The sequence below is a fragment of the Polypterus senegalus genome, chromosome 18 (assembly GCF_016835505.1).
Source record: "Polypterus senegalus isolate Bchr_013 chromosome 18, ASM1683550v1, whole genome shotgun sequence".
NCBI lineage: Eukaryota > Metazoa > Chordata > Cladistia > Polypteriformes > Polypteridae > Polypterus > Polypterus senegalus.
In genome coordinates, this window is record NC_053171.1 from 40,156,259 (window position 1) to 40,179,240 (window position 22,982).

A 22,982-nucleotide genomic window follows, 5' to 3' on the forward strand; every position below is an offset into this window, starting at 1 on the left:
CAATTATTGTGGTCAATTAAAATGCGTTATTCCGTTCAGGAGGCGGGCTTTTAAAAATTAAAAGGCGTACCGGCGTTCTTTACTAGGCACTTAAGCTGACCAAGGATGTGTGCAGCTTTAAAGGTACTGTTGAGGTAATTCAGTCCATTGACTGTCCATTTTTAAATAGCATTTAATATTATTAGAAGTACTGTTTTTATAATAAAAAATAAAGGTTTTTTTTTTATAAAGTTGAGACTATTTAGATGACACTACTGTGCTGTGGTGTATTGTGGAAAGTAATGCATACTTCTTTTAGCACGACACGTGCAGGGCATTGCCAGTGTTATACTTTTTAAACAAGTGCACTTGCCACCTATAAAGAATTTACAGAACTTATTTTCTAAAAACGGACAATTGTTAAACAAACGTACATAACACAGATCTGCTGACATGATTTATTGTTATTTTAGGGTGGCGTTTGTTACGTAGAAAGTTCGTATTACTGACTGAGCTTGCCTTACTAATGTAGCTCTTTTAGCCTTTCCTTTATCATTTACAAAATGTTTTTCAACACTTTAATAAGTCATATTGACAACATTTTAAGTATATTGCGTGATACTGGAATAGCAATAATAAAACCATAGAGATCTGAAGGAGACAAGCCAAAGTGCAAGCTTGAGTCAGAGCGAACCTTTGGTCTGGAGTCCAAAGGCTGTGATGTCAGTTGCTCCACCTTGCTGACCTTACGTTTCAGTTCTGTTGCGTTCATAAAGCGAATAGACGGCATTTTTCAATAAACTGTACAAAGCAATTTCATACAGTATAGAGTCGTTAACTGTATGCACATACCGTACATATATATATATATATATATATATATATATATATATATATATATATATATATAATATACACTTGTCAGCGTAATTATAAATGCTAGGAACTGGTGAAACGGCTTACTAAACAGGAGAAAATCTAGCAGGCATAATAGTTCTAGTTATAATTAATTTGTTATATATAAGGCGAAGCAACACTTGGAATCTTTGAAAAGATAAATTCTTGCTAGTACAGTAGTTGTTTTAATAGTTGCAAAATTAATTTGTTTTTACTTTAATATCCTGTTGTGTTAGCTTAGTAAATATTTATATTAACACAATAAAATGTGCATTTTCAAGACAATGAATGAAGAACAACAACTACCCACGTCTTTACCCTGATCAGTTTAAACTGCGCATTTAAGAAACATGTTTTTATGAAGTAATAAAGTTCTGGGAACTATAAGTGTTGACTACGTTTTTGGGTTATTTTAATGTTTTAGAGAATCAGACCACTGCATAGTGCTGAGTGTATAAACGTGCAGTTAGTCCAATAAAAAAGTGAGTCCATTACAGTTTGTGTCTGAAGGTGTCTCTGTAGGAATCTCTAAGAGGGAAGCGGTGAGTATGGAAGGGTATGCGATATTGTCTTTGATGGGAAAATAAGTGTAAAACAACAACATCAATCTTGGTGGCTTACAAGAAGTTAAAGAACAAAATACAAATAAACACATAAAAATACAAATCAATAAGAATTGCACCATGCAGATAAATTAATACAATTTGTAAGAGTCCTTAAACATGTCTTATATTACTATTAACTAAACTCATTTTTGAAGTCTCTGATGGTTATAATGGTTGGATGTTAAGGGAGTAAAGGAAAATAAAACCTCCAGGTGGCAAGATGCTGATAAAAAAACCTGCCAAGATTCTAAGGGCAAAAGACCACTCAGTCCTCTCTGTTGATTCTATTAAACATAAATATGCTCAAGTAGTTTATTACTGTTATGATGCTCCATCTTGTATGATTAGATGCAGTGGGTTTCACCAAAAGTTGGAACCTGCACATTTCCTCTGACATCACAGGTGGGTAACTGTACTTTGATAAAGTGGCAGTGACACAAGATGCCGTCAGGAATACTGGGAAAGAACAGAGAGGATAGCAGAAATTAGTAACGATTGCAAATCTTAAAGTATATGACATTACAATACATATTATAATCTATTAAAACCAGAGGACGAAGGGAATCCTGAAAAAGCCAAACTGAAAAAAAACTAACTTTTAAGGAGCTTCTACTGAATTAGACATATCTCTATTGGTAAAACATTACAGATTTTAGATGTACAGCAAAAGGCTGCCCCACCACATCTTTTGTCTTGTCTATTGGAATAAAAAGCAAACCAGTGCTTGAGGATCTGAGATTTCAACCTGGAATATAAGAGGACAGGCACCCCACAACATAAAAAGGGGCCAGATTATTCAGAGATTTATATTTGATTAAGAATATTTTCTAGTTCTAAAGGGCAAAAGTAAGCAACATAACAATGAGTAGGACTGGGGAGATGTGCTCAAATTCTCTTTAAGTGCTTAAGATTCTTAGTGCTGCATACAATCTGAGTCTTTCACAGGTAGTCCTCTTAGGAGTGCATTATAGTTATTCAGTCAGCTAAAACTGTGTTCATTTTTCCTTCATCTTGAGATATTACTGTATAACAGGTCTGACTCATGAAATATTTATGAGATATAAAAAAAACAGCCATAGTAATATGGTTAATACGTGCTTTGAAGTTTAGATTAAAGTCTGTAATAATGCCTAAATTGTTTACTTCTTGCTTAATTTGTAAGACCTGTTGATCAAGCTTATTTGTAAATCCCTCACTTATTTCATTTTTATGAAGAACAACATTTTTTCCCTTTTTAGCTTGAAGTAATGTTACTCAGTGATGTGGTGATGCAAACATTTAAAAGAGGGTGTAGTGTCTGAAGGTCAGCTGATGCTTTAAATAAGATAACTTTTGTCTTCTTAAGTATTACTCCAATTTTTCATCATATGCTCAACTTAATTTCTTATCTAGAAAAATATTGTGTTTTGTAGTATATGAAATTGTCTTTGTGCAGGATGCTGCAAACCTGACTCCAGTTGTAATGGCCATGTGGTGCCATAGATTTACCCTTGATTGTGTGTGCATGTGCAACCACAATTTTACAATTTAGTGATGTAGCTTGAAGGCTAGAGCCCCTTGGTGTTAAATGAGGGCTGTTGTTTTTTATTTCCTAAATCACGTCTTTGCACTTGGAGCTTCTTCTCGGTCAAAGCTTTTTAGCATAAGCCAGTAAAGAGGTGTGAAAAGGCCAGTACAATCTGCTCCCTTAAAGGTAGCCAGAGTAATGTAAAAAAAATAAATAAAGATCAGTATAAGAAATGCATCAAGCAAAAGACATACACTGACTGGAAAGGCACTTAAGAGTATCTTGATCTTCACCCACTGATGAGGAGGGCCCTCTGACAGCACTAATCCTGAGAAACCCACCAAGGAGGCCTCACACTTTGTGGACAAGTAGCCAGCATTATGATGCCCCTGTTTTAGTGAGATATTGCTGTTTTTGTTGTAGGCAGCTCTTAGCCAACATTTTTTCATGGACAGTGGGAGGTTGTCTGTCTGTTTGTCTGTGTGCTTAACATTTGAAATCTGTATTACTGTATTTTGTCAGATGATGATGATGTCAAATGGGTATCACTGTGATCTAATGCCAATCTGGACAAACCAAGAATCAACATCCCATTGTTAGATATTTTTTTTTTAATATTTATATAGTAGGCGGTTCGCCTTCCCATGTCCTCCCTTGCCTGTTCTCCCCGTGTCTGTGTGGGTTTCCTCCGGGTGCTCCGGTTTCCTCCAAAGACATGCAGGTTGGGTGCATTGGCGATTCTAAATTGTCTAAATTGCTTGGTGTGTGTGCACGTGCCCTGCAGTGGCAGTTTGTGCCGGGGTTTTGTTGGCTGGGATTGGCTCCAGCAGACCCCCGTGACCCTGTAGTTAGGATATAGCGGGTTGGATAATGGATGTATATAGTACAATATAGACAGTCTTGCTTGTCATCAGCAAAAGAGAGACATATTATTAGTTAATGTTAGCGTTATGTATGCACACATAAATACAAATTCTGGTATGACCCCACCAAAACTTTAATGCCAAAACGTGACTAAGATGTCTAATTTCATGTCTAAGGTTGCGTGCACTCAGTCTTTCCATTATCGACATCATCTAAGACAAAGAGGCTTTCCAGTAAGACATATCGTATTGACAAGGTCGCAATCTGTCTGCGAGATCACGTATTTGATATATTTAAGATCCTCCGTATGCAGGAATGTACGAGAACCCGGCAAAGCTCGTTTTCATTCATGTTTTTTTTTTTTTTGTTTGTTTTGTTTTTACAGTTAGTGTTTCCTTAATGTTAAATTTTATGAATGAAATACGAAAACGTGTGTTGTTCCAGAAACTCACACCGTGGCTCCTCGATTTGGCCTCAAACTCCAACAAGCCCCAAAGACTCCGTTCGCCTGTGGCTTGAAAGTCCTCAGTGTGGAGTTTGCATGTTCTCCACACCACCAGACGAATTGCCTGCTCTCGTCGAAAGTCATCAGCTATCAGATCGATCGCACACTTTGAACAACGTGGTTTTGTGTCGACAGGTCATCTCCTATGGCTTCGCTTGCCATGTAAATAATGTAAAACAGATCCGCTTGCTTTGCATTGTCCTCAAATCATAGAAAAGTGCATAGTCACTGAATGTAGAGGGGCGCAAGAGGAGGAGGATTTGAGTGCGTGCATGCGATTGGCTATGGCTGCAGCGAGCGTGGCGGGCTACGAGTCCAGGCAAACGTTGCAAAACTTCAGTGTTGGGACGATGAGTGCAAAAGACAAGGTGTGTATTACAAGGTGCGCGCTCTAAATTAGAAAGAGCGGGTTGGACTGGGGGGTGTGGGGAGGGGATCACCGAGCGTAAAAGTATGGCGATCTAACGGTCGACTCACTTACTTTGTGCTTTTGCAGCCCGTGCTCTATGGCTACTTCAGGAGTTCCTGCTCTTGGCGAGTAAGGATCGGTGAGTAGAAGCCGGCCCCGCCCGTCCTGGACTGAAGACGAGTGGCTTATCAGTAACCAATTCTTTGTTTACAGGGCATTTTCATTTCCAGTTATTATACTGGACCTCATCGAGCTTCTCAATTTTAGTGTCGGCAACGAGTAATATCAATATTTTTCATTTTTCTCTCTAGCGTTTGCCCTGAAAGGTATTGAATATGACCAGTTCCCAGTGAATCTGATCAAAGATGGAGGACAGCAGGTATTGGAACTTCATCCTAAACAGTCCTGACATTATAGCATGAGAAAGAACTGGAGTAGCTTCTATAATTTTTATTACTTTGTATCGGCAATATGAACGTGCACATCACCCAAGGAAAATGGTCACTGGAATATTTTTTTGGAATTAAAGGCACCTTCAGTTTACCAACTAGGCAATGTGATGTAGGCATGGGACCGTCTTGAATATACTTTTTTTCAGCACTGAGTACCCTGAGCAAGTCTGTTAACTTACTGTGTGCCCATGTAGTGGATTTCTGAGTTTTAAGATGCATTGGTGAAAGGTGTGTAATTAATAATGTAATTAATTAACATTGTAATGCAAGGACTTGCAAAGAGTCTCTGTGTTAGGCCAACAGTGGCGTGGAGTTTTGAACAGTAAATACAGTATTCTAGTTTAATATGTACTGACTCAGTATGTCACCCAAGCAAATCACTTAATATTAAAATGCCCTTTTTAAAGATATGCAAAAAACACTATACACCTTTGTTTTTGAAATTACTTTCTTTAAAATTAGTATCCCCAATACTTCCGCTCCCATACTGCCAAAATGTATCCCCAGTGGATTCCAGTTCCCTCACTTCTCATATCATTTTGACTCACCTAGATAAAGGAAATACCTCTCTAAGAATAATAGTAAGATCTAATACTATAATCTCATTGAAACTGATTACAATCACTCCTTGGGTCCTATCACCTCTGTTTGATTTTCTGACTGGCTGTCCAAACTCTTTGCAGATAACTAATATCTTAAGATAATATAATAATATAACATAATATAACAGATATCTTTTTCACATTTATCCAGAGCACAGGAGTAACCAAAGGTGGCTGTCCATGCATTTCTTTGGTCCCAGTTTACCCATGATTAGATATAGTGGAACCTCGGTTCACGGCCACAATTTGTTCCAAAACTCTGGTCGTAAACCAATTTGGTCGTGAACAGAAGTAATTTCCCCCATAGGATTGTATGTAAATACAATTAATCCGTTCCAGACCGTAAGTAAATATATATTTTTTTTAAGATTTTTAAGCACAAATGTAGTTTATCATACCATAGAATGCACAGCGTAATAGTAAACTAAATGTAAAAACATTGAATAACACTGAAAAAACCTTGAACATCAGAGAAAACTAACACTGCAAGAGTTTGCGCTATAGCGCTACGAACCACTTGCTAAAAACACTTTTTTTTTAATGAGTTTTAAGCACAGGGAAAAAAATGAACATTTAAAAATCCATAATTTAATAAACCACCAAGAAAAGTAACATTGCAACAATGCGCGCTACGAACCAATCGCTGTAAACAGAAGTGAAGTGGAGGTTAAAATCCAATAGAAAAAAGTCTTCATTAAATACAACGAGGTTAAAACAATGCTCGGATCTGTCTCTTTAAAAACAAGCCTGGTCCATTCTTTAACTACCTTCTCGGCCTTATGCGTCCAGCCGTCTCTATCTCTTTGTGTGTGTCTCTCTCCCGCGCTTGTCTGTGTGTGTCTCTCTCTCTTGCTGCACAGGGAATGCACAGGGAGAGACTGAACACGTGCGGAAATCATCGGCACGCACAAACCGAAAGGGAAACTGGCTTGTTCGTATACCGAGTGTGTGGTCATGAACAGACGCAAAAGTTTGGCAAACTTTTTGGTCGTAAACTGATTTGTACGTGTTCCGAGACGTTCGTGAACCGAGGTTCCACTGTATCTTGACAAAGCTTTAATTTCATTTTCAGGTATGACTGTAGCACTTCTATTGCACTGCATATCATCAATAAAAATGACAAAGCACAACAGCCCACAGGGAGCAGGTTAAAGTCTTGTCAGTGTAGTACCATGACAACAGACTCTCCCTTAACATCAACTAAAGTAAAAAACATGTTACTGATTTTAGGAAGCCTTGAAAGACAGGGCAAAGTAGTCCAGAGAGGGTCATCAACTTCAGATTTCTGGCTTTCTCACCATCGGCAGACTATCTGGATAATATAATTTAAAACGCACACCAGCATCCTAAGCATCTAAGAATATTAATTGTGCCTTCTCAAATACTTTCAACAATTGTAGGAAGTCATGTAACAAGAAGGAATAGTATGTTCCTACTCTTAACCATTCTTTAGTTTCTTTCTTGCATTCTGCTGAGAGATTAACTAGAGTACAAGTGCACAGATCTTTAGACTTTTTCCTCCCCTCAACCCTATTGGTCTGGGGGTTTGGAGGTCTGGATAGAAGCTGCAGTCTTGTGGCTTAAGGGTCAGTGCATTGATCTCTATGGCACAGTCCCCACCTGTAAGTGAATGTGCTTGATATGCATAATGATTAATGGCAGTTTTTTTAGTTTTAGACTCTTAGTATTATAGGTTTGTGGCAGGCATAACTACGTTTTGAATTTTTTATAATTTTCAATGCATATGGCGAAATTAATCTAATGTGTTTCATACAAAATATCCAGGGACTGCAGCAGAAGGACCAGTTGTCAAGATTACCTTTGATGTTCTGTCCCGTTATATTGGACGTGAAAAGGTTGCATGTGTCAAATACACAGTATGGAAGTATTTTCTATTACAGAACTAGTTTTATGGTGAAATTAAAGCATGTGCAAATTTAGGGCAGTTTGGAAGATCAAGACATGGTAATGTAAATTGTCACCTGAAAAAACACTTGTAAAAAAAAACCAACAAAATAAATTATTTGAAACAAAATAAATTTAATCTTTGAAAATCTAAAATGTGAAGCCATATGTAATGAATATCGATTTTAAAAAAAAAGCATTAGTGTTAAAAAAATAAACCACAGTAATTTGCTCATTTTTACCAGTGTGAGACCCAATTACAAATTTATAAACACTATTTTATCTAGTCAGTATCACCACAACACAGTTTTTTTTTTATCAAAAAATACTTACACATACACACATGTACACAAATATTCAGTTGAGTCACTGTGAGACATGAAGTAAGACAGGAAATCTGTCAGGACTCCAGTTGTAGAAATGTAGAAACACTTGTAATGTTTCGAATGATATTTACTTTGAAAAGTGCTAGTTTATTTCTTGTATGTACATATTTAGAAGATATGATGCTGTTTTTACCCGGCCTTTTCTTGTCACATGTACCACATTTGTCAGGCAGTAGGTACTGGTCAATGTAATCTTGAATTTTTCATTTTCCACTAAAAATGGCCTATGTAATATCTTGCAAGAATGATGCCGTTCAAATAATATTGCAATTGTGTAGTCAAATTAATTTAAGTGTAAAGAAATAGCTATCAGAAGTGGTAAGTGTAAAAGTCATAGGAACTGAAACCTGCTCAGAAGCATTTTGTGATTCATATGCCAGCAGGCTGTTATACAGTGTCGAGCATTTTGATATTTTCATCTGACTATAGTTTCCCTGTTGCTACTGAAAAAAATGCAAAACCAGTGGCTATACAGAATAAGACATTCCCTTAAAAATAATGACAAAATCAAGTAATGTGAAACTAATTTTTCCCTGTGAATTAATAATTAATGTAAATGTAAAATGTTTCATATAGTGCTTTTCATTGTAAGCACCACTGTATAGTACTTTACTGGAATAGCATTATAGTACAGTTATGGAAATCAAACCTGCAGACACATTATCTGTCTCTACAGCTGACTGATCAATATAGAAAAATAAACCCCATGCAGCAAGTGCCTGCTGTCTGCATTGATGGAATCATCATCTCCCAGTCGGTGAGTATGAAAGCATCTGCAGGAATGGGCTAAAGTGATAAGGCTGCTTACGTTTCTGGATTTTACGCATGTTGTTGCCATGTCCTTCCAGATAAAGTCTACTAAATAGATAATAAGTTAATGTATAATGCTAGGAAAGCATTAACAAACAAAAGGAAAAACTAAAGCTGAATCCTTAGGAGTATGGTGCAGTATATTTCTACTTTTATTGTGACAATTATGAACAAAATCCTATTTTTAGGATTAAAAAGATTAAAAATAACTGTATTGAGCCTGATAAACAATTACTATTAATTCACAAGGACGTTAATAGTGTGTTAAATGTAGTTTTTGAAGAAAGTATAAAAAAGTGTAGAATATCCTGCCCTTAACTCTACATAAACATTGTGGTCCAATTGTGTTTAATACAGATATTGAAATTCAACAATACCATACCACCTGCAATGTATATTAGTCATTTTAATATATTTTATTGGGCTGTAAAATCTGACAGAAATAATGACCAAACATAAATAGGCAGTGTAGCATTTGTAGTATACTTTATATAAAAAGAGAAAATAGTCCTTAGTCTTAAATGTTTTTTCCCCTTCTTGCACAAATGAAGCCCTTATCTATTAAGACCAATTGTATTTTTATTTTTCCAAACAGCTTACAATTATTCAGTATATTGAAGAGACCAGACCTGGTCCACATCTTCTTCCTCAGAACCCCAAAAAGAGAGCACAAGTACGAATGATCTGTGATCTTATCACCTCAGGCATTCAGCCACTTCAGGTGTGTGTTATTATTGTCATCGTATTTGTAAAAAAATCAACAGTCCTGTAGTATGGGTGGTTAGCTTGTGATTAATCCATTTATTTTGGACAGAAATGCAGTAATTACCTGCCTCTGCTGAAGCAAGAGATTTATATTTTGATTGGTAAGGGTTCTCATTAAGCAGTAGCATGAATATCAGCAGAGTTTCTTTGTAGTCTTTGCCGTTTTTCATAGGGTGTTCAACTCAGTTGATCGAGGTGCCCTGTGTGACATCCTGAGACTTTGCGGTACCCCCAAAGCTGATGGAGTTCATGGCTGACCTGTACACTGGTAACGTGAGTGCTGTGCAGAGTGGAAGCAATACCTCTGTGTTTTTGATTCTGGGCTTTGTCAGGGGTGTGTTCTTGCTCCTACTCTGTCCAGTGCTTGTATGGACTGAGTGTTTTGCCAGGATCATGGGGTTCAGTGGCTGTGGGGCCTCTGCTGGTGAAGAAAGATTCACAGATCTTGACTGTGCCATCGATACTGGGATCTTTGAAGAGAATCTGGTCACAGCACTCAAGAGACTGAGCAAGGAGTCTGAGTGACTGGGCTTGAGAGTGTCCTGGATAAAAACCAAGATTAAGGCCTTTAATCGATTCTCATTGTTGAGGACCCGAGCAGCTGGACCGGGCCAAGGGGACACCCGCATAACACCTGGCTGTGGCAGATAGATTGTCATTTCCAGGGGGTGGGACTGGACCACATGTCTGCCTGGGGGTTTGCCAACTGGGAACCCGAGCTGTTTCGTCATGTGGTGGTTGGGGCAACCAGTACCAGTGCATGCTCCCGGACTTGACTTGACCTGTCCAGTGTAACTGATATACGACTAAGGCTCAAGTAAAGTATACTGGCACTCCATTTCTGACAGTATTTCTCACTTGTAATAATTGTACAGTGAAAAGAATGAATCAAGGACCATTTCCTAAATTTGAATAAAGCAGCTATTATGGAAGATATGGAAAAAGATGATCCGCTGTGGCAAACCCTAATAGGAGCAGCCGAAAGAAGAAGAAGAACTAAGCAGCTATTATGTATTATATATTTAACATGACATTCTACAGTAGTCAGCAGAGAAGAAGTCATACTATAAAACTGATCACATCTATAGATGCTGATTTTAGGACAGTACCTGACACTGCATTTTTCTACAACTGTTAGGAAGTCCACAGTTGATGTATAAACATCTTTTCAATCTGTTCAATACAATTCTGTAAGGTATATGATGTTAGTTTGGTTTCTTCCAGAATCTTCATGTGCTGCAAAAGGTTGGTGGCGGAAAAGCAGAATGGGCCAAGCATTTCATTGAACGAGGCTTTCAAGGTGAGTGGAATCAATTTATTAATTTTATTCCATATACAGCTCTATGTAATTTTCTGCTAAACAGTAACTTTTTGTAAAATTACATTGACACCATGTGTGATATATGAATATATTCCAGAATTTCAGAATAATTCAGAGCTTGTTACCTAAAAGTTTATACCAACATTTGTTATCCAAGTAAAAGTCTCATAAGTACAGTATTTTGAAAATAGTGTTTAGTATAGTTGGTTTCCTGCTAAAGGTTAACACTGCACCCGAGATAATTATAATTAATACCTTTTATTATATATGTATTAGAAGTAGCCTACCATATATTTTTAAACTTAGTTTTATTATACAGTACTTGAATATCTTTAAAGCAACATTAATAAAACTTGCCATTCTGTATACATAATCTTCTCTGAACTAGAAAGCATAAATTGATTTGATTACATTTTCAGTTAAAGTTTTCAAGTTCATTAAACAAAAGTAAGCATTAAAAAATCAGTTATTCCAGCAGAATAGCAAGTGTACGGAAGCGTATTAGGGCCACGGGTGAAAAAAAAATACGAACACAGTGAAGGAAAAAAAAAAATCTAAATGTCGAGATTAAAGTCGACATGTTGACTTTATTCTCGACATTTCCACTTTATTCTCGCCATTTACGTCGAGATTAAAGTCGACATTTATACTTTATTCTATTGTTTATTTTGTCAGTAGAATGTCGCAAACTAAACATCTTAAAATGAATGTTCAATTTACTAGATTTTCTCAAACCCTTCATTAATTAATGTAGCACATTAAATGCTTTATATTAAGTGTTCCCCGACCCAGTTTTTAATCTCTATGCGCTTCTTCAACTGACTTCCTCTTGCACTGTGAGGCGCAGACAGCGATCGCCGCACATTGACTTCATGATGTTCCTGCTCTAAGAACATTCAGAATACTAAGAGAAATACTTGATATCTTCTTCACGATGAAATGCATTAAAGCATGTATTAAACATGGGTGGCGGGGGGCACGGTGGCGTGGCTATAGAGCTGCTCCCTTGCATTAAGGGGTTCCCAGTTGCATGTTCTGTGTAGTGAACTTTATGGCAAGTGTGACGAGGCTCCAAAAAACTGGATATATAAATGGGTATCGCACAGGTTTAACTGCAATATCGTGTAAATGTTGGGTTCGTGATGTGGTGGTCGGAGACACGAACGCAGAATTCAATGGATGTTCTTCTGAGCGGGCTTTCTTTATTACATGTGCGCTGTCTGTATCTGACGTACTAAACTTCCAGTTCCAATCCTTGTTTTTTCTTTCTGCACATAACCAATCACCACACGATAAACGTCTTTGTGAAATTAAAACAAGTTATAAACCTAGACCCCAGAGTATTCAAAACTTAAAATGTACAGAACTTAAAATGTATTAAAGCATATGGGGGCACGGTGGCATGGTGGTTGCACTGCTGCTTCGCAGCAAGGGGGTCCCGGGTGTTCCCTGCCTTGAGTTTGCATGTTTTTCTGGTGGGCCTACTCGGCGTGTTTCAGTTTCCTTTCAAAGACATGTAGGATGTGGGGTTTTGTTATGTATTATTGACCCTGCTACTTTATATGTTGCACGTATTCACCCTGCGATGTGTTGGCGTCTCATTCAGGATTTACTCCTGCCTCGCACAAGATGCTTGCTGGGATGGGCGCAACCCTGAATGGATGGCATAATTAAACATGTATAATGAAGATTTTTTTTTTAATTTCTGAAAACTCCATCCCAGCAAGCACAGTGCCCCCACATGCTTTAATAATTTAAAGTTCTGAAAACTCCGAGGTCTAAGTTTATAACTTGTTTTAATTTCACAAAGACGTTTATCTTGTGGTGATTGGTTATGTGCAGAAAGAAAAAGCAAGGATAGAAACTGGAGGTTTAGTACGTCAGATATACAGCACGCATGCAATAAAGAAAGCCCGCTCAGAAGAACATCCATTTAATCCTGTGTTCGTGTCTCCGACCCACCAAGCCCGATATTTACACAATATTTAAGTTAAACCTGTGCGATACCCATTCATATATCCAGTTTTTGGGACTTTGCACTACACTGAACATACAACTGGGGACCCCTTAATGCAAGGGAGCAGCTCTATAGCCATGCCACCGTGCCCCCCGCCACCCATGTTTAATACATGCTTTAATGCATTTCATCGTGAAGAAGATATCAAGTATTTCTCTTAGTATTCTGAATATTCTTAGAGCAGGAACATCATGAAGTCAATGTGCGGCGATCGCTGTCTGTGCCTCACAGTGCAAGAGGAAGTCAGTTGAAGAAGCGCATAGAGATTAAAAACTGGGTCGGGGAACACTTAATATAAAGCATTTAATGTACTACATTAATTAATGAAGCGTTTTGAGAAAATTTAGTAAATTGAACATTCATTTTAAGATGTTTAGTTTGCGACATTCTACTGACAAAATAAACAATAGAATAAAGTGTAAATGTCGACTTTAATCTCGACATAAATGGCGAGAATAAAGTGTAAATGTCGAGAATAAAGTCAGCATGTCGACTTTAATCTCAACATTTAGACTTTTTTTTCTTCGCTGTGTCCGTATTTTTTTTTTTCACCGTGGCCCTAATACGCTTCCGTACAAGTGGCTAGTGAGTTGCCTATAAATATATTTTCTCAAAATTACATGAATACATGATACATCCATCCATTATTCAACCCGCTATATCCTAACTACAGGGTCATGGGGGTCTGCTGGAGCCAATCCCAGCCAACAAAGGGCACAAGGCAGGAAACAAACCGCGGACAGGGCGCCAGCCCACCGCAGTAAAAACAGAGTGCTGTCATTTATTTGTTTCCACATTAGCCACAGTATGGAATCACATGTTCATTAATCAAAGTGTTTCTTTCCATGTGCCCTGATCCATCTCTGATGACAAGGACATTAAACAATTGAAGATATCCTTTATGCATGGACATGCATGTTACACAAGTGTTCCAGTCTGGGACTTTGAAAATCTTGTCACTCTATAATTTACCATCAGTGTGTCACTTTCACCTGATACCCATAATGGTCACTTACTGTAATAAAGTTTGTCTTTCTCTTCTGATATTCCCTAACATTTGTCAATGCTGAATAGCGGTACAAGTACTGTACCATTTCATAAAAAATACAACAGCCAGACATGCTCAAGTAAAGAAGGATTTAATTAGATTTTTTTTAGGTTAGGCGATTGGTAATCACAAATTGTTATTATATGTGCATTATATGTGAATAAGGTGTGTGTATGTGAGTGAAAGTGAACCTTGTGATAGACTAGAGTCCTCTCCAGGCCTATTTTCAGCACACACACACACTAGGGACAATTTAGAATCGCCAATGCACGTAACCTGCATGTCTTTGGACTGTGGGAGGAAACTGGAGCTCCAGGAGGAAACCCACGCAGACAAGGGGAGAACATGCAAACTCCACGCAGGGAGGACCTGGGAAGTGAACCCGGGTCTCCTAACTGCAAGGCAGCAGCGCTACCCACTGTGCCACCATGCAGTCCTACATGATACAGTGTAAAATATTTTTTTTTATTGTCTTTACAAAAAATAAGATAAAGATGGAGTTTTTCTAGATTTAAGAATGTTACCCAAAAATCAATCAATCAATCCATCAATCAATCAAACCTCAATGACAGTCATTTACAGTAGTAGGTATTAACAAAAAGATTCCCTACTTTTCACATGGGTAGTAGGTTAGGTTAGGTGGGAAACCTTTTAAACTATAAATTTCACTACTTTGCCATCAAATCATAATTGCATTATACATTTATTAATTTTGTCCGTATTAATATATAACATGTGAAACATTACATCCTGCATTTATTTACAATGGCCGGTAATACAGTTAGCATTATTGAGACTTTTTCTACCCAATAGCTTCACCGTGTCAGCACTTAAACACTACGGCTCAAGAAATCCGGTTTTAATAAAATAGCCATCCATTTTCCATTGCCAAGGCAGGAAGAAAGAAAGAATACAAGCTGAGTCCTATACAGTTATCCTAATGTGCAAGTCTTACACATATATGGGTGAGACTAGAATACTCTAAGAAAACCCTGTGAACACAGGGAACCTGCTCTCCAGAGATGGGCAGCATGGTAGTACTTTGAGTCCATAAAATTTATTGTGCCACCTTGCTGTCCTCTAAACACAACAATAAAAAGCTATCAATAGTGCAGCATGAGTACTCAATATTCATATGTTCATCATAACACAAATAATCCAAAACGTCTATGTACACGTAAAGCAAAGTTTCAGCATCTAAAGCATTATATTTCTAACCACCTGTATGATTACTTTTATTCTTTCCTGCTTAATGAAGAGTGTGTCACAGTGCAGTTTTATTCATCTATAGAAGTCTAAAAATTCTAAACATGATGATACAGGTTTACATGCCCATATTCTTATAAAGAGACTAAGAAGGAGCTCCTATAGTCCATCTGTGTCTTGAATAAGGAAAGTGTCCAAAATTACATGATGTCTTATTGTTAACTCTCCTACATCAGGTTAATTGATTTATTATTTATTATATATTTATAATTCTGTTAATGATTTTCTTATAAAATCATGTATTATTATTGTCCTTTATAATTTTCTCAAAGTCACAGTCACTGGATTTGAGCATTAAGGATTTCACAACTTATTGTATGTATAATATGTATGTGACATATTAAAATTTCATTTGATTTAAGTAAATGTCTTTTACAGGAACTTCTTTAAATGTTTACCCCAGTACTGAAACTGTCATGGAATAGTAGTGAAATTCAGCCATCTTCATTTTGCTTGTACCAGGCTGGCGTAGTGTTGTTTTTGTTTGTAGTGTGTGTTTTTAGGTTTTCTGTGTGTTTTTTTTATTATTCCTTCTTCCACAGTCCATATAAAGGCTATGTAGTAACTAAGCGTCTACTAAGCCTTCCCTAGAGGAGTTTCACAAGGCACACCTAGCGAGCAAGTCCTGCTTAAATCAACAAGCCAGGCGTATTTCAGCCAGTTTCACTTCCACCACAGAGGATCAGTGCAGAGTGTGCTTTTGAACTGAGTCAGCTAAGTGACACCTGTCAGCCAGCTCTCTACCACCTGGCTCTTTAACTTAGGACCAACATTACACTCGCATCAAAATGGTAAACACATTATACGTTTACTACCCTTAGGTATTTCATTAGAGTATTTGGTAGCACCATTAGTTAATCATTCCTTAGAAGTGTTTAATAGAAAACCACTATTGTATGAACTTGTTGAAAGTATTTGTGTATACGAGGAGACTCGCAAAATCGTAATCTTTCAAATTCCTAAATGTTAAACTTAATACAATTTTATATTTACACACATGCACATGCAGACTCACTGACTGTCACTTTGTATCACTTAAAAAACAAATGTGTTTTTTTTGAATGCAGGTAATGTCACCATTTCTAATACAATGTCCTATTATACAACTGTAACTATCCTAGATTTCACAGAAATGTCTTTTATTCTCACATTGTGATATAAAGTTAAATAACTACTCCACTTGGATAAGCACATTCTTGTGTAAGTAGTCATTTAAAAGAATACAATCACTCTAATGTAAAGCTGCACATTTAGATGTTTGCAGGGTCCTACAACTCTGAACTACATGATAGAAGCAGGAAGACAAACTGTTCCGCCACAATGCCGTGGTCATAAGTTTGTTGTTTTTGGCCTTGTTTTAAAATTGTATATTATAGGAGGTACTATTCTGGGGAATTTGTCCTAAACATGCATTTCTTTTAATGATTTTGGTTTGACAGAAAACAACTATGTGGAGTACTCTCAAAATTTAAAAAAGTGAAACTGTGAGTTTATATACCTAATCATTTATCCACTGTCTTCATATTTAAAGTTAACATGGAGCCACAGCTCATCCCTAAAGAATTTGCACAAGGCAGGAACTGACCTGAAACCATTCGCTAATCTATGCAATATCATATTCTGGAAATGTAAAATAATAATAATAATAGTTACACAGCCAGTGACTTCAAAGAGCCAAAATATTCAAGTCACAGTTCCACAATATTGTCAAAAGATAACTGTAATACTATATATATTTTAATCTTCATTGTTTGAACTTATGATTAAATATGTGCATTAAGAGTTTTACTAGGCAAGATTCTTGATAAGTTTGGAATCAGTCTTAAGGTTCAGTTGTCCTCTTGCTTTCTTCCTTTATCTGCAGCTCTGGAACAAATCCTGGTGCAGTCAGCTGGACAGTACTGTGTAGGAGACGAGGTATTATTATAAATATTTTTTTTTGTAGTTTATACAAATGCAATAAAACACAAGTTCACTCATGTATAATAATTTAAGTCAGTATTCAGAAGCTTTAATTAACAAAGATTTCATTGCAAATGGGTGAAAAAAAATAGTAATTTTATATTAGCATTAGCACATTGCATGCAAAAAATCTTAAATGACAGCCCGTAAATAGAACGGCTTTATTCAAAGTGTAACTTGAAATCCTTAAAACCAAATAAAATCAGATCCTTGAAGTAAGACTCCTGTTCATTTAAATGGTAATAGCTGTGGTGAATGTCAGACCTGGAGTGGAGTCCTCATAGATGAATAACATTTAGAATACAGCAGCATACTTCCAGCCCTTTGCCATTCCGCAGAGCAACGTTAAATGCATATCTTTATCATAAACTTTCTCCATGTCTGAATAAATTAGCTTAATCTGGTGCAACACCTTACATTTTTATCAGATTAAAGTATCTAGCATAACTATCTATAATGGTGGTAGCTGCTAAATCAAGGAGTTGTTTTAGTGGCCTTCACAAACCACTGCAAAAACAAATTGTGTGTGTAACATACTGTACATTACCTGACCTGTAATTGTAAGGCCCTTTGTAACACTTTAGGCATTTTTATGATTTTGCCTGTACTGTGCAGTCCACCTCTTCACTGTTGATCATTTTAAACTCGTATATCTCTTAATACTGATTTGGTTGGTAAGCCTTTTCTCATCTGCCTTTAGTATTAATATATTTTTTTAATTAATATTTTTATACCTTTTATGTATGTCTGTATATTTAAAATGTCTTGCTAATGCACAGAAGTTAATGCCATCCTTAAAATCTGTCAGTCTCAGAAATAAAATTGCAAGTGGCGATTGAAATTCCCTCCTGATCATATGAGGTGGAGTTTGAGCATGCTCATCATCATCAGATTGGCCCACATTACTGTATAGTGTCATAAAAACAAGAAATGATAACTAAGGAGTAAACTATGTTTACTTACATTGCAGTACTACAGACAAGCAGAAATGATTGCAAAACTATTAAGTTCAATTGTTTTAATCTTTAGTCATGCTTCATCCTTTAGTTTAGAAGCTTGTACAGTGTTGCTTTTCATGATTTGAGATTATGGTATTTTTCTTTAATATCACACGCACACATTTTATAAACTGTATCTATTCTTCCTTCTTTTATTATTCTTTTGGGGTGCAGAGCTCTCCTTATTTGAAGTAGGACAGGCACACATTCTTGAAATTGTAATAGTGTTCTATATTTTTCTTTTTTTTTTTTTTGTACTTTGCTGCACCAAACAAATTTCTCCCTGGCATAGTAAAGTCCACCTAACCTAATTATTAACTTTGAAATAAGCCAAGTATGATAGAGTCTCAGTTAATAATCTAAAATGAGGTCTCCAATGTCGGTCTTGCAGCTGGAGTGGTTGCAGGATTTTATTAAGCTATTTAACTCTCTGCCTTATCAGTCATTTCAGATATTGTAGATTTCATTTTTGGAGAAGGTCAATAAACAAGTGAGCCTTAGTATTATTTCTAAAAGGCCACAGTTCCTACAGATTTTAATTCTAGACATGATGACAAATATGGCTGTTAATGCAAAATTGTTCTGGACTAAATATTCAGCTAATTTATTAAGATTCAAAAATGTTCTTTGCTGTTTCAGTTCTTAACACTGATGCATTCACAGTTTTAGTTGCTTTTGGTTTGCTTAACTTGCTGCAAAATGACAAAAGAAGCCAACAGATCGGGTGTTCCTATTTGCACATACTGTATGTGTGATCGTCACGAAATTACTTTTTCAATAAAGCACTTGAAAAGAAAATTGTAGGACAAGGAAGTGTTAATAGGCTTTCCTGCTTAAAAAATAAAATGTACAGTGCCAGAGATACCACTCAAGGAAGAGCTCCAGAATAGCCGAAGACCAAATTGATCTTAATAAATAAAACCAGTTAACGCCTTTTAAAAGACTGACAAATAATGTTATGCAATATCTCTACCTTGCAGTCAAAATATAAAAAAAATATATACTGTTCTGTAGCTGCATCGTTTATAGTCTTGTCCACACTATATATGCATCTTTAATTCTGTACATGTAGTACAGGGGGCTCCAGCTCCAGTTCCGGAGTACTATTGTAGCTGCAGGTTTTTATTCTAACCCTTTTCTTAATTAGTGACCAGTTTTTGCTGCTAATTAACTCTAAAACTTAGACCCTTTATTTCTTTTTTTTTCCTTAAATTAACAGCCAAACATTGAGCTACAAATTCAGTCAACACATAATCAGGGACCTCTGTTCATCACACAACATCTGAAAATAAAGAAAGGTGAAGGTCTCAGTAATCTTGATTTGCCGAGCTCCACAAGATTTTGACGGTGTCCTTAGAAAAAAGAAAAAAATAACAGATTTGGAAATGTCTGCTGTCACAGAATGAAAGCATCAACAAGCCATGGAATTAAATAATCTGTTTAATTATGCAACAAGAATTGGCTTCTGATTAACAAAACTGATTGGCATGAAACTGGTAGGAGCTTGAGGCCCCAACTTAGATGGTAATCTGTTGGCTCACTTCACATTTGGTATCTGGTTAAGGAAAATACTAAGCAGAGGACTGAATCTTAAAACACAAGGCAATTAAAATGCAGAGAAATGAAGTTAATTAGCATCAAGAACTGGTCTCTAAGGTAAGGGTCAGAATGGACACCAGCAGCCACAGTAGTGCTACAGGATCGGAGTTGGAGACCCCTGATGTAGAAACATTGGGTAACCAAGTAAGGTATATCAGAGTTAACACTACTAAATGTACTCCCCACATGGAGTTTATACTTCTAACAAACAAGTTATGCCACCCACGTAAAACCCATCTTTAGCATATTGCTATTTTTAAGTGTATTGTGTTGTACCATCACATAATGTTATTTTATTCCTCCATTGAGTGTAAGAGCAGAGAGAAAAAAACGTGAATAGAATAATAATGTGGTTTTATTTATTTCAACTTTGCAGTGCTGGTTACCTAATAAAAACAGGCAGCTAACAGAAAACACAGTATATACAGTTGTGCTTGAAAGTTTGCGAACCCTTTAGAATTTTCTATATTTTTGCATAAATATGACCTAAAGCGTCATCAGATTTTCACTCAAGTCCTAAAAGTAGATAAAGAGAAACCAGTTAAACAAATGAGACAAAAATATTATACTTAGTCATTTATTTATTGAGGAAAATGATCGAATATTACATATTTGTGAAAAGTATGTGAACCTCTAGGATTAGCAGTTAGTTTGAAGGTGAAATTACAGTCTGGTGTTTTCAATCAATGGGATGACAATCAGGTGTGAGTGGGCACCATGTGTTATTTAAAGAACAGGGATCTATCAAAGTCTGCTCTTCACAGCACATGTTTGTGGAAGTGTATCATGGCACAAACAAAGGAGATTTCTGAGGACCTCAGAAAAAGAGTTGTTTATGCTCATCAGGCTGGAAAAGGTTACAAAACCATCTCCAAAGAGTTTGGACTCCACCAATCACAGTCAGACAGACTGTGTACAAATGGAGGAAATTCAAGACCATTGTTACCCTCCCCAGGAGTGGTCGGCCAACAAAGATCACTCCAAGAGCAAGGCGTGTAATAGTCGGCGAGGTCACAAAGGACCCCAGGGTAACTTCTAAGCAACTGAAGGCCTCTCTCTCACATTGGCTAATGTTCATGTTCATGAGTCCACCATCAGGAGAACACTGAACAACAATGGTGTGCATGGCAGGGTTGCAAGGAGAAAGCCACTGCTCTCCAAAAAAAACATTGCTGCTCGTCTGCAGTTTGCTAAAGATCACGTGGACAAACCAGAAGGCTATTGGAAGAATGTCTTGTGGATGGATGAGACCAAAATAGAACTTTTTGGTTTAAATGAAAAGCGTTATGTTTGGAGAAAGGAAAACACTGCATTCCAGCATAAGAATCTTATCCCATCTGTGAAACATGGTGGTAGTAGTATCATGGTTTGGGCCTTTTTTGTTGCATCTGGACCAGGACGGCTTGCCTTCATTGATGGAACAATGAATTCTGAATTATATCAGAGAATTCTAAAGGAAAATGTCAGGACATCTTTCCATGAACTGAATCTCAAGAGAAGGTGGGGCACGACCCTAAGCACACAAGTTGTTATACTAAAGAATGGCTAAAGAAGAATAAAGTTAATGTTTTGGAATGGCCAAGTCAAAGTCCTGACCCTAATCCAATTGAAATGTTGTGGAAGGACCTGAAGCAAGCAGTTAATGTGAGGAAACCCATCAACATCCCAGAGTTGAAGCTGTTCTGTACGGAGGAATGGGCTAAAATTCCTCCAAGCCGGTGTGCAGGAATGATCAAAAGTTACCAGAAACGTTTAGTTGCAGTTATTGCTGCGAAGGTGGGGTCACACCAGATACTGAAAGCAAAGGTTCACGTACTTTTGCCACTCACAAATATGTAATATTCAATAATTTTCATTAATTTTAAATAAATGACCATGTATAATATTTTTCTCTGATTTGTTTAACTGGTTTCTCTTTATCTACTTTTAGGACTTGAGTGAAAATCATCTGATGAGGTTTTAGGTCATATTTATGCAGAAATATAGAAAATTCTAAAGGGTTCACAAACGTTCAAGCAGAACTGTATAGTAGGCTTCCCTGAGGAATGTTTATGGAGTCACACCTTTGACTTGTAAGAAACCAGACTAGGAAGAAATGTAGTAAACTGTCATTTTGCTTCCATTTTTCAGATATCCATGGCAGACATATGCCTGGTTCCTCAGGTTTACAATGCTGCAAGGTAAGTAGTGCCTGACCATTTTAAAAAGGAGAACGTCTTAGTTGGACTTTCTTACCTAAATGCTGAGGTTTAAGGTGTCAAATGCTGAAACAGTGTCTGGAACTAATCTACTATACTCTAAACAGTACTGCTACTACCACCACTACCCACTTTGGTCCATCAAAATGTGAATGAACCTTTTCTTTGCACTTAATTCACTAAGTGCTGTTCAAATCAAAATTAGTAATTGTTGACAGTGGTAACAACAATGCAGAAAAAAAATGTAATTGTGAGGTATGAGTGGAATGAACAAGGACAGATAACTAAATATATAGCACAACCGAAATAAAGTAGCACTCATCAACATACCTTTGTTGTTTCAGGTTTAAGGTGGACATGACTCCTTTTCCAACAATAAAGAAGATCAATGACACTCTGCTTGAAGTTGAAGCTTTTAAAGCAAGTCACCCATCTTGCCAGCCCGACACACCACCCGACCTCCAATCATGAAGGGAGCACATGACCTTTGGTGTTGGCTAATCCGGTGGTTTGCATTGTGACGAGTTACCAGGAACAATGAAGTACAAACCTGTGGTCTACAATTCAATAAACTTTAATAGGTGACTGTGCCCAAGACATTTCTTTTCAGGAATGACGTTTTTAATTTATTAATGTAACACAGATTGGCCAGTACCAGGAGATTAAACTAATTCAAATGGTAGCTGAGCTATCAAGGCCAGGAATGGTTACCTAAAGCTTATAAGTTTGGGAACCTCTGATATACATATTAATACATGGTGCCCTCTGACTGGAAGAGATAGTGTCCAAGTTAAGGGAATTAAGGATGGACAGAAATAACAACAGTTCCCTACAGAATGGAGCAGGGCAGGTAGTGAAAGGCAAGTCCTGTGTGAGTGAATTTGTAA

At 36.9% G+C, this 22,982-nt stretch overlaps 1 protein-coding gene across 2 annotated transcripts; it reads left to right on the forward strand.

Moving 5' to 3' along the window:
- Positions 1 to 55: 55 nt before the first annotated feature.
- On the forward strand, positions 56 to 22,692 carry gstz1 (glutathione S-transferase zeta 1). 2 transcript variants are annotated; one of them, XM_039742307.1, is made up of 9 exons: positions 56 to 123; positions 4,854 to 4,905; positions 5,078 to 5,145; positions 8,788 to 8,868; positions 9,517 to 9,642; positions 10,911 to 10,986; positions 17,203 to 17,255; positions 22,028 to 22,077; positions 22,440 to 22,692. In XM_039742307.1, exons 1-9 carry the CDS (start codon positions 106 to 108, stop codon positions 22,564 to 22,566), a joined length of 651 nt encoding a protein of 216 aa, XP_039598241.1. In that variant the 5' UTR covers positions 56 to 105; the 3' UTR covers positions 22,567 to 22,692. The 2 variants fall into 2 exon arrangements, with proteins under 2 accessions (XP_039598241.1, XP_039598240.1); XM_039742306.1 differs by lacking the exon at positions 56 to 123 and adding an exon at positions 4,633 to 4,725.
- The last annotated feature ends 290 nt before the right edge of the window (positions 22,693 to 22,982 follow it).